General features: G+C 34.5%; 2 protein-coding genes across 2 annotated transcripts; one reads left to right on the top strand and one right to left on the bottom strand.

Annotated features, from left to right (window-relative positions):
• Positions 1-229: 229 nt before the first annotated feature.
• Positions 230-5228, top strand: LOC145130885 (two-component response regulator ARR12-like). The gene is made up of 8 exons (XM_079065639.1): positions 230-699; positions 964-1116; positions 1485-1853; positions 1936-2012; positions 2585-3008; positions 4023-4073; positions 4169-4785; positions 4930-5228. The coding sequence occupies exons 1-8, from the start codon at positions 558-560 to the stop codon at positions 5008-5010; spliced, it is 1914 nt and encodes a 637-aa protein (XP_078921765.1). The 5' UTR covers positions 230-557; the 3' UTR covers positions 5011-5228.
• A 505-nt stretch (positions 5229-5733) lies between these two features.
• NKS1 (ubiquitin-associated protein (DUF1068)) lies at positions 5734-6977 on the bottom strand. Its single transcript, XM_079063399.1, has 3 exons — positions 6649-6977; positions 6261-6284; positions 5734-6177 (listed from the first exon to the last, which is right to left on the bottom strand). Exons 1-3 carry the CDS (start codon positions 6842-6844, stop codon positions 5876-5878), a joined length of 522 nt encoding a protein of 173 aa, XP_078919525.1. The 5' UTR covers positions 6845-6977; the 3' UTR covers positions 5734-5875.
• Between the last annotated feature and the right edge of the window lie 4867 nt (positions 6978-11844).

Raw genomic sequence — 11844 nt, 5'->3', positions numbered from 1 at the left:
CATTTTTCACATGAGAGCTAGAACGAGAAATTGACAAGAAACACTCTAATTGGAATCGAGTTATCCTTATCTTTTTTCTTTTCTTTTTTTCATTCTAAAACTTATGGATTTAAGGTTTATAAAAATAGATTTTTTTTTATTTCTTTAAACAAAAATCTGAAGACAAAAACTCTTGAGAGAAAGTAGGGGGTTTTTGATGAGTGAAATAGTAAAGTAATTTGATTCCTTGTATTATTTATATTGAAAGCCATTCTATTTGTTCTGGCAAAGTTCCCATGATTGTCCATTTGCGTTGAGAGCTCTATTCCAAGTCACTATCTTGTTTTCTCTTTCTAAGATCCGCTTTCTCTCTCTAAAATCTTTGAGTTCGTTCGTTCGTTTCGCTCCTCTTCCTTTCTGGGTTTGTTTGTTTGTCTTCAGCAAAGTTCAAAAAAATCCAAAATTCTCTAAATCTTTGTGTCTTTCTTGATTCTTGATTCTTGATTCTTGTTCCCTGTTTCCACTGTTTCATCACCCTGGACTGACTTTTAAAAGTTTTTTCACCAAAAGGAAAAAAGATGACAGTTGAGGAAGTTAGAGGGGGTGTTTTGGGTAATGAAATTGACAGGTTTCCCATTGGCATGAGAGTTCTTGCTGTTGACGATGATCCAACTTGCTTGAAATTATTAGACGGGCTTCTAAGAAAATGTCAATATCAAGGTTAGTTTTTTTCGTTTTTGTTTTTTCAATTTTTTGTGCTTCAAATTGACTTGGGTTTTTTCATAAACAATCGTTCTTCCTTGAGTTATCAGCGAATTCTGTGTTAATTTGTAGTTCTAGTCAACAATTTTCAAGTATGGATATTGAACCAATTATGGACTACAGATGACGAATTTGACCTTTTTCTTTTAGGGTTTCAATCCATTGACCTTACGAATGTTTCATGTGTTCATAATCAATGGTTTCGATTTTTACTTTTCACAGTTACAACAACAAATCAAGCGATAACAGCATTGAAGATGCTAAGGGAAAATAGAAACCGATTCGATTTGATCATTAGTGATGTTTACATGCCAGACATGGATGGTTTCAAGCTTCTCGAACTCGTTGGCCTCGAAATGGACTTACCCGTTATCAGTAAGCCCCAAACACTCTAATTTTACCATAATTTTAAGGAATAATAAAATAAATTACCATTTTATAATGTAATATTTAACAAATTTACAATCTTTTTGTTCAGTGGCATAAAATGACCACCAATTTTGAAACTGAATCCAAAAAATTACAAAATTACATTTTAGTTACAAAACTGTGAATTTTTTTTCACTGTTCAGTTGAGAAATTCCAAAAATTTGCACTGACAAAAAGGATCCAATTTGACAGTTATGAACAATTTTGCAATTTGAGACTAAACAATTTGTCAAATATCATAAAATGGTAATTTATTTTTTGTGATTTAAGGTTGTTTTTCGAAAATTAATGAAGTTTTTTCGAAATGGTTTCAGTGTTATCAGGAAACAGTGACCCAAAGCTTGTAATGAAGGGGATCACTCATGGTGCTTGTGATTATTTAGTGAAGCCAGTTCGCCTTGAGGAGCTAAGAAACATATGGCAGCATGTGATTAGGCGAAAAGTTGAGTCAAAATCGCAGTCAAAGTCAAAGTCAAACAATGATCATGATAAATCAGATCAAGGGACTGAAAATGGAGATCAGAATGTGAAGTCGAATAGAAAAAGAGGAATTGAAGATGAAGATGTTGAAGAAAATGGACATGAAAGTGATGATCCATCGGCTCCAAAGAAGCCTCGTGTTGTTTGGTCAATTGATCTTCATAGAAAGTTTGTTGCTGCTGTTAATCAATTGGGGATTGAGAGTGAGTCCTTTTTGGTAATTTTACATATTGGGTGTGTACAACAATTTGACTAAAAGTTGGATTTTTGGTGTAAATTATGCAGAAGCTGTGCCTAAAAGGATTCTTGATTTGATGAATGTGGATGGAATTACTAGGGAAAATGTAGCAAGTCATCTCCAGGTATGCGAATAAATGACCGTTTTACCCTTGTGTTTACTAAGGGAATTTATAAGTTCAATAGTACGTTTCTTTTTTGGACCGAATGAACCATGTTAGTGTGAGTAAATGACCATTTTATCCTTCTGTTTACAAGGGCATTTATAAGTAACTATGAAAGAAAAAGTTCATTCTTGGTGACTGAATGTGAAAAATAGCTTTTCTTTGGGAATTATATGTTCAAAAGTCTGTTTCTTTTTTGTACCGAAAGAACCATATAAATGTGAGTAAATGACCGTTGTACCCTTTTGTTTACAAGGGCATTTACAATTAAGGTTGATAGAAAACATTCATTCTTGGTAACTAAATGGGAAAAAGATAGACTTTCTTTTGACAATTATTTTCAAACTGGTTCTTTCTTTGTCCAAATGAACCATCTTGATGTGAGTAAATGACCGTTTTACCCTTTTGTGTACAAGGGCATTTACAATTAACTTTGAAAGAAAAAATTATTCTTTTTGCCTAAACAAGAAAAAGATAGGAAACCTAGGTGGAAAAAAAAATCAAATTATGCTAATTTGATCTTTTGTTTACAGAAATATAGGCTTTACCTAAAGAGGATCAGTCATCAAGCTAATATGGTGGTTGCATTTGGTGGAAGCAAAGATGCATCTTCTTACATACGGATGAATTCTCTTGATGGACTTGGAGATTTTAGGACAATATCATCTACAGGAAGATTGCCAGGTGGCACGTATGCGCCATCTGGCATGCTTGGTAGGCTCAACAGTGCAACGGGTGTGACCCTTCATAGCCTCACGGGCCCACCTATGGTCCAACCAAACCATACCCAAAACAAGTTGCAGCCAGTTGTATCGGTTATGCCCCCAAATCACCAAAATTTGAATTTTTTTCAGGGGATTCCAACATCTTTTGATCTTGAGCATCAACAATATAATAATAAACCGAATACACAACTTGCGGATTTTGGTTCGGTTGAAGAATCTCGAATCTTTACAGGTACCCAGTTGATTGATTTTGATTCTATTGATGAATCTTGAATCTTTAGACATAATTCATTGATGGGTATCGATTCCATTGAATCTTTTGGTGTCCCCATTGATGGAATCTGATTCTATTGATATATCTTGAATCTTTAGGAACAACCAATTGACATATTCTGATTCCATTGATGAATCTTGAATCTTTACTGACGGATTCTGATTCATTTGATGAATCTTGAATCTTTTTTGAGTACCCCATTGACAGATTCTGGTTCCATTGATGAATCTTAGATCTTTACAAGTACCCTGTTGACAGATTCCGATTCCATTTAAATTTTTTTGAATCTTTAGGAACGACCCATTGAAAGATTCTGATTCCATAAATGAATCTTGAATATTTACAAGTAATGCCATTGACGGATTCTGATTCCATTGATGAATCTTGAATCTTTAAGAGTACCCCATTGACAGATTCTGATTCCATAAATGAATCTTGAATATTTACAAGTACGCCATTGACAGATTCCGATTCCATTGATGAATCTTGAATCTTTAAGAGTGCCCCATTGACAGATTCTGGTTCCATAAATGAATCTTGAATATTTACAAGTATGCCATTGACAGATTCTGATTCCATTGATGAATCTTGAATCTTTACAAGTACCCCATTGGCAGATTCCAATTCCACTGATGAATCTTGAATCTTTAAGAGTACCCCATTGACAGATTCCGATTCCATTGATGAAGCTTGAATCTTTACAAGTACCCCACTGATGGATTTCGATTCCATTGTTTAATCTTGAAACTTTATAAGTATCCCATTTATGAATTCCTATTCCTTTGTTAAATCTTTAGTCTTTACAAGTACCCGGTTGACGGATTTCGATTCCATTGATGAATCTTGTTTCTTGAATCTTAACAAGCACCATTGACGATTCCGATTCCGTGGTGGAATATGAATCTTTACAAGTACCCCCCATTGACAGATTATGAATTCATTGATGAGTCATGAATCTTTGAATCTTTACAGGTACCAAACTGGCTGATTTCAATTCCATTGATGAATCTAGGATCTTTACAGGTACACCCATTCAACAAGATTTCAATACCATGATATATCTTTGAATATTTATGGGTTTCCAACAAAACGATTTGAATTTTTTTGAATGTTTACAGGTTCTAGCACCTTCACGGATCCAAGTGCAGTTCTTGGAAGTCAATCTGTTTTAAAGCTATCTTCTACAGGCCCAGAATCTCTTAATCTTCTTTCAACTAGTTCAACCTTTCTTGATAATCAGTCAACAAACTTCTCTTCAAATCAACTGCCAATCGAAAACTACAGTTATCCTGTTACTGTTAATGGCGGATTTGCTTCCAACATCACCACCACCGCCTCTGTGCCTCTTGAACCTAGTGGTGGTGGTGGTGGTGGTTTGGTTGGTGACATTATTCGCAATGCTAATCAATCTTTATCAAATCAAAACCAAAATCACATCCAAAAAATCGGGATATATAGTGGTAGTAAACAAGATTATATCCAATACTCTCACAATGCTTTTAGCACACTAGCCTCTTCAGCTGGTGGTGGTGGTGGTTTGGGTGGTGGTCTGGTGAGCCATGGTAGATCAAATGGTGGTGGTGGTGGTGGTGGTTCAACCCTTACACAAACCGAGAAGCTAAGTATGCGCTCCAATGAAGATTTTCCATTTGATCAGACAAAATTGCAAGGTGGTTTTGTTGCAAACAATGGTTATGGTTCATTGGATGATCTTATGACTGGAATGATGAAAAGGGTACAATCTTTTCTTCTATTTTTTTGTTGAAATTATTTCCTCTTTGATGAGTCAACTCAGTCGCCATGGAAAACATTCAAAATGAGTCAAACTCGGTCCAAGGAACCCTAACTAACATTTTTGTGCAATTTTTATGATTCTTAGGAGCAAGAGTCAACAATCATAATGGATGGAGAATTCGGATATGATGATTATGGTTTCGGGCCGAATGATGATTCTAGTTAGGTGTTTGACTCGTAGAGAAAGATTAAAAGAGTCTACAATTTCAACAACTTAGGTTTTTATCGTTTTCCTCGTATGTAATTTAGAGTTGCTCTTGGTTTTTTTATCATCATGGATGTGATGGCGAATATTATATTAATTTTGCTTTAGTTTTTTTCCGCAACGCATGTTTTTCTTGCAGTTTAATGGTCATAATGCAAAGGCATATCTTTTTCTTGATACTTATGTGGCTTGTAGCACCATGCTTAAAAATAGAACTACCCCCATGGTGGTATATTTGTAAATAATGTCAAAGGGTTGTGGTGGTTTTAATTTCAATATGAATTGGGCTTCTTCCTTGTCAAAATTCAATATGTGTTGGGCTCCTTATAAGCCCAATGACTATATGACAACCACCTAATAGGTTGCTCATGTTAGACTAAATCCACATTGTGGGAGTTTTAATTCCAAATTTCCAATATGAATTTAAACGTTTTGTTAATACCGTGTGAGTTTTAGTTCACCTAATGACAATGAGACGAGGTGTTGTGGGCAATATTATGTAAGTTTTAGTTCCACTATCCATTGGGTTGTTTTAGGCATTTTTTATGCTAAGTGCCAATAGACGATTATGTACCTGATTTACTTTATGTTCAGTGATTGCTAAAAAAAGAATTAACTTTTTTTAGGGATAATAGAAGAACTGGAAATGAGTCCAAATCCTATTTAGAATAAACTCAAATGATATACTACTTGAAAAGAGTCTTCTTGATGCAAGCTCAAACATAGCTAAAGTAATATTTAATTAGAACTATGCCTATAATCAGTAATACAACACAAACTAAAATGCATAAATAGGAAACAAGAATAAATATATTGGTAAAAAAAATTATTCTCCTTCCCAACCAAGTTCTCTAGCTCTTCTCTCCCATAAAGAAGTGATCTTTTTTTCTTGTCTCATGAGAGCCTCAGCTTGTTCTCTTGCTTGTTCGCATGTTTCAGTTGCAGTGTTGCATTTTTCAGCCTCTTTTTGATATTGGGAAGCAACCCTTCTTGCTTCACCAAATGTAATGTTCATATGGCGAATGTGTTCTTCACCTACTGCTTTCTGTAGTTTAAGCTCTTCTGATAGTAAATCCACAAATTGTTTCTCCATTTCTTCTTTGAGATCTGGATCATCCTTCCCACAATCTGGTTTTTGGAAAAGAATCATTAGATTATATTATACTATAAAAAGGTAATCAAAGATAAAGAATGAGTTGGTGAGAGCTCACCTGTGACAGAAAGATTGACCAAGCCTGCAAAAAGAAATGTAGATATACCATTTTTAGTATAATTTGATCTTAAATAATCAAGAATTATGGGTATTTTGAAGTACCAAAAGTCCAAAACCTAGATCTTTCTCCTCATATTCAAAATCCAGAAAAGAAGTAGAAATCAAATTACGGATTAGCTAATTTCGCACAGAACAAAAAACTTATTAGAATCCCAGATCAAATACGGCCAAACTAACGAGGAAAATGAAAGTGAGACATGGATAGAAGAAACAGCGAGGGCTTAATCATCAAATTCTATTGAAATTTAAAATTTTGGATAAACCCAAATCATATAGGGTCAAAAAACTAATAATCAGATCGAAAACAAGAAAAAGGGTTTGATTACCAGGAGCGAGCTTGAGAAGGGAGAGCGGAGGAGGGCAATCACAGACGCATGGAGTACAATGGATCGAAGAACCAGGTTTCAAATTAAACCCCCGTTTGAGCTTCCAATAAAGAGCTGGCCCAGATACACACAATGCTGAAATCACAGCCAAAATTACTAAACAACACCGGAAACAAGACCCAGATCTCCTTGTCATCTCTCGTCCCCTCGCGATTCGGTTATCTCTCAGTGTGTGTGGAAGCTGTATGTGATCTCATGGAGTAAAGCTCTTTTATTGAAGAGTTTCTTGGGAATCTATCGTGTGAGTATTTATGATGAAGAAAGGGATTTTGCACTTCCCGACCAGCTCTTTAGAGGATTTATTATTCATAAATTTTTGTACGCGATAACGCCATTTTGCCCTTTTCAAGTTTCAACCCTAATGCTAAAATTATATATAAAATAAATTTTTTATCACATTGAATTTTTGGACTAATCACAAAAATCCAGGAAAAGGTTGTGTATAGGATTGTATATATTTCAAATAGTAATCACAAAATAATCACATATTAAAAGAATATGGATTTCATAAAGTGATAAAAACTACTTCAATTCGTAGAAGAATTTTTCAGAAAATATTGAGTTTACAACTTTTTGCGAGACACTTAATTTCCGTGATACACCTTTTCTATGATACTAGTGAATCTTGACTTTTTAAGATAACTTTAAATTTCTTGAGGTATAGATGTGTGCATTAGTGAACATATTTTACATCTAAAAGTGAGTTTCAAATACTTAGGGTCTATGATCCATAAGAAATGGGATGCGGAGGATCACGTTACACATGACATAAAGATATGATGGCTAAAATGGAGGGCATCGATGAAAGTTTTGTGTGACAAAAACATGCCCTTGAACTAAAAGGGGAATTTTATAAAGTGGTGATTATGCCAACTTTGTTGTATGTGTCTAGCTTTGTTGTATGAGTCTGAATGTTGGCCAATTAAAAAAGGAACATGAGAGGAAGATGGAGGTCGTATAAATACATATGGTGAGGCGACCATGTGGAAGAACATTGTTGTACCGGATTCCTAACATGATAATTAGAAATCCATTGGCAATGGCATCAGTCATAAAGAAATTAAGGAAATGAATATTATGATGGTTTGGACATGTTCATAGAAAACAAACGTCGGCGGTTATAAAGAGAGTGGTGACAATCACAATCAAAGGTGTGAGGAAGAGAGTTCGCCTGATGATAAAGTTGGAAGATAATGGGAGATTGAACTTGAAGGGGTTAGCTCTTATTGAGGACATGACCTTAGATAGGAAACAATGAAGGCTTAGATCAACTCCAATGGAACACTAAAACAACATTTTAGAGAAAAAAAAAGACTATTTCGTTCCAACCAACCTCTAAAAATCATCATTTTAGTGTGTTGGATAGCTTCATACACCAAATATGAAGGTTAAACACATAGCCACTAAAAATCACCGTTCTAGTATGTGGTTGGATTGGAAACATTATTTTAGTGTGTAAACATCACCATTTTAGTGTTTTGTCATTGAAGTTGGTCTTAGAATTAAGGTGATCGAGTCGTAGTGACCTATTCTAGGGAATAATTTCCTTTTATTTGTTGTTGCTTGCTTATCAATTTTCATCCACTTACTCATGTTTCCTACTACTTTCAACAAGTGTTAGTATTGTATGCCATCTGCTTGCTTTAAAGTCTACTTCCAATACTTGTTTATCGATTCATGTTGTACCGATTGACCATTCCCCTATCTACTTACAGACTTATCTCGTTTATTAATATATTTGTAGGCACACATCTTTGCTTTTTTTTTGTTCATTACAGACTTATGTTTAAAATTCAAGGATCTTATATGTAGGGATCTTTTCGGCTTGGACACACTACAATATTTCTTTATTTCTTTATTTTATGTTTTATTCTATCCTCTTATTGTATTTTTATACTTCTTATATCCCCCTTACCCATTGGTATGGGTATAGGGTAGTGTTGTGGTTTAACAAATGTGGAAAGTTTGTTCATGGAATCACTTCGTGGATTGAGTTCAATTTCTTTCAGTAGTCATGTTCTAATATCTCTTAGTATTGTTCAACAATTTGTTCTTTCAATCAAAATGTGAGTTTCGTTACATGATTGTACCTTCGAGTTTGTGTAAACCATTGTACCTTCGACAACACCTCTAGTCCAACTGTCACTATTGGTGCCAAGTTTTGTGATAGATTTATCTAATTTTTGTATAGTTTTACGTACTACATTTCTTGTGAGATTCTATTACCGGTGCCAAGTTTTGTGACAGAACAAACTTTTATTCTCAGTGCCAAGTTTTGTGATAAATTCATCTAATTTTTTGTATGGTTTTCCATTGTCCATTTCGTGTGGGATTTAATTATTGTGGTTATGTTGAATATGAGAAGGGAGAAATCAAATAAGACAAATCTATTTCAATTTTTATTATTCAAGCTAGGCGTAAAATGCAGTACCAAAATTTGTTGGTTTGATTTACTGAATAGCAAGGGTTGAAAAGGAAAGTTGAAGCTCGCCCTACATTTTTAATATAATAGGAAATTTAATTCCTCACTTATTAGGAATGATGATATTTTAGAATTTTAATATTTTTCTTGTCTGTGAAGATGAAGATTTTAGGGCCCAAGTTTATTTTGGAACGATGCAAATTCTGAATGAAAGATATTTAAGTCTAATAATATATGCTTCGTTGCCAAATGAATTCCATCACACAATCCCTCAATGAGAATGATGAAGATTTGTGGGTTTAAACTGATGTTAACTATTAGTTATTTACCATATCGTTGGTTTCAAATCTATATAGCATGTCTGTATTATTGTGAAGTAACTATTATTTACCACCCATTATACTTAACACGAAATACTCACATGTGCAAGCTATACGATTTACTAATTAAATAAAGTTACATCCAAAATCATGCATAATGAATAATACAAAGTAACAACGATTAATATGAATTGAAAAATGACTTTAGTGGAACTAACTTCATAATGAATAATATCAATGAAGTTAGTGGCAAGATTAGACAACTGAGATGGTTGGTAAGTTGGTTATACCTTGGAGCTTTTGAACACATATAATTCTCACGATATTTTTAGCAAGTGAATGATTGAGTGGTAGGGTCACATCATATTCAGCAACACCTAAAAACACCCCGAAAAAGATCGAAAATCATCCTTGGATCATTAGGGATGATGGATGATTTACTTGTGGCATCAAGTTCTTATAAATTATAAGACAAAGTAGAGTTACAACTTTTCTTAGTTGTAGCTCCGATCATCCCCTTTATATTTATCGGGAAGGTCGAAGATATGGTGTGTTTACTACTTTATGTCGACGGTATCATTCTTACTATTTTATTTCAATGATATTATTCTTGCCACATCCTTTCACACATTAAGGGAACCTTTTTTTTTTGGAAAAATGTGTTGAAGTTTCCAAGAAAGATATAGGTATGTTAGTTATTTTCTCAACAATAATGTCATCCGAAACGGCTATTGACTGATTCATTCACAAAGAGAACACGCTACCGAAATCCAGCATGTCGGACATGTAAACCAACAACGACGCCTATCAACACTAAATGTAAATTAAGTGTAAACATAGGCCCTTTGTTTTTGGATCAAACCCTCTCTATCGTCTTCTAGTTCAAGCCCCATAATGCTTTACATTCATACGGCCAGACATTTCTTATGTCCCCCATCAAATTTATCTTCACACGCTTACTCCTCATAATGATTACATGACACCTCTAAAAGAGACCATTCGATACATTCGAGGCACTCAAGATTTCATTGTTTATGTCTACAAATCTGCATTCTCTTGACTAATTGACTTTCTACTTATATGGATGCTAACCGGACATATTGCATCGGTACTCGTCTGGATATTGTGTTTTCCATGGACCCAATCTCATTTTAATGTTTCATGGTTTTTAAAAATGCACCCACTATATAATGTTCTAGCGCCAAAGCCAAATACCGAGGAGTAGCAAACACCATTTCTAAAACCTGACGGATTCGAAATTTATAACTAGAGTTTCATATACCAGTATGGACACACTTGTTTGATGTGATAATGTGACTGCCATAGTGCCATTACATGTTTCAGTAGTCGTGTTCAAAATTAACATACGAAAGCATATTGAACTTGGAATTCACTTTGTTTGGGAAAAAATAGCTAAATGACAAGTATGGGTTCTCAATATCAACTTGTCAATATTTTTACCAAATGACTACCAAGAGTTTTATTTTATGATTTCACGAATCACAGGAATATGAGCATGAGATGACCTCTTGTTTTGATTGAGGTGGTGAATTAAATAAACATTATGTTTTAAATAACAATTAGCAATAGCAACATTAATGATCAATGAGAATATCAAGTGATGTTTTCTTATAACATATTAGTTTTAGGTTTAAAAAAAATAAGTTGAATTAGGTTTACCATCTCCGTCCCCATCCTTGTTCTCATCCAAGGGCGGACGTAGGATTTCACAGTAGGGGTTGCACGAGAAAGTTAGAGGTTGCACGGTAGTAGAAAAAATAAAAATTTCAAAAAATTTTCCACTGCGGCCGGAAAAGTCAGGGGTTGCCATTGTCACCATGGACCCCATAGGTCCGTCCCTGTTCTCATCCCTATCTCTATCCCAACCCCGGTGGGTACGTAAAATCGAATTACTTCCGCTTTGAAAAGTGATTTATCTCATGCTCATCCTAGTCAATCCTCGACCCATCGATGTAAACATTATTAACATAAAATATTTGATAATATAGTATTGGTTAGTAAAAAGAGATAAAAATCCATCACATCCTATTCAATGTCGATTCAGTTATAATGAGGACAATTAACGAACATAAAAATCCAGAGTTTTTAGGACATGTTGATCTAAAAAACATAATTAAAAGGCCCATAGGGAAAAATTAACAAAGGCAGGCTCATAAGCTTAAATCATCTACCCAATACCCAACACCAATAGTAAGCATATTTATTATGGGTCGTACCCGGCCACAGGAGGGCGGGTTGAGGAATACTATGCGGCCATGGGCGCCCCAGACATAAGTTTGAACGGCATCTTCCTTTTAGGACATGTTGATCTAAAAAACCAAGTGAGTATCAAGTGATTTGATAGTTAATGAGGTATATGCAAAGAATAACGAA

This window comes from Lactuca virosa, chromosome 8 (genome assembly GCF_052849685.1).
Source record: "Lactuca virosa cultivar CGN04683 chromosome 8, Lactuca_virosa_CGN04683_v6, whole genome shotgun sequence".
NCBI classification, from domain to species: Eukaryota; Viridiplantae; Streptophyta; class Magnoliopsida; order Asterales; family Asteraceae; genus Lactuca; species Lactuca virosa.
This window is presented reverse-complemented; position numbering and strand designations above follow the sequence as displayed.

Coding starts and splice junctions, on each gene's coding strand:
- NKS1 (XM_079063399.1), bottom strand. CDS start 6,844: ATGACAAGGAGATCTGGGTCTTGTTTCCGGTGTTGTTTAGTAATTTTG. Junction 6,285..6,648: donor CCTTCTCAAGCTCGCTCCTG/GTAATCAAACCC, acceptor TTCTTTTTGCAG/GCTTGGTCAATCTTTCTGTC. Junction 6,178..6,260: donor GGTCAATCTTTCTGTCACAG/GTGAGCTCTCAC, acceptor TCCAAAAACCAG/ATTGTGGGAAGGATGATCCA.
- LOC145130885 (XM_079065639.1), top strand. CDS start 558: ATGACAGTTGAGGAAGTTAGAGGGGGTGTTTTGGGTAATGAAATTGAC. Junction 1,117..1,484: donor AATGGACTTACCCGTTATCA/GTAAGCCCCAAA, acceptor AAATGGTTTCAG/TGTTATCAGGAAACAGTGAC. Junction 4,786..4,929: donor TGACTGGAATGATGAAAAGG/GTACAATCTTTT, acceptor TATGATTCTTAG/GAGCAAGAGTCAACAATCAT.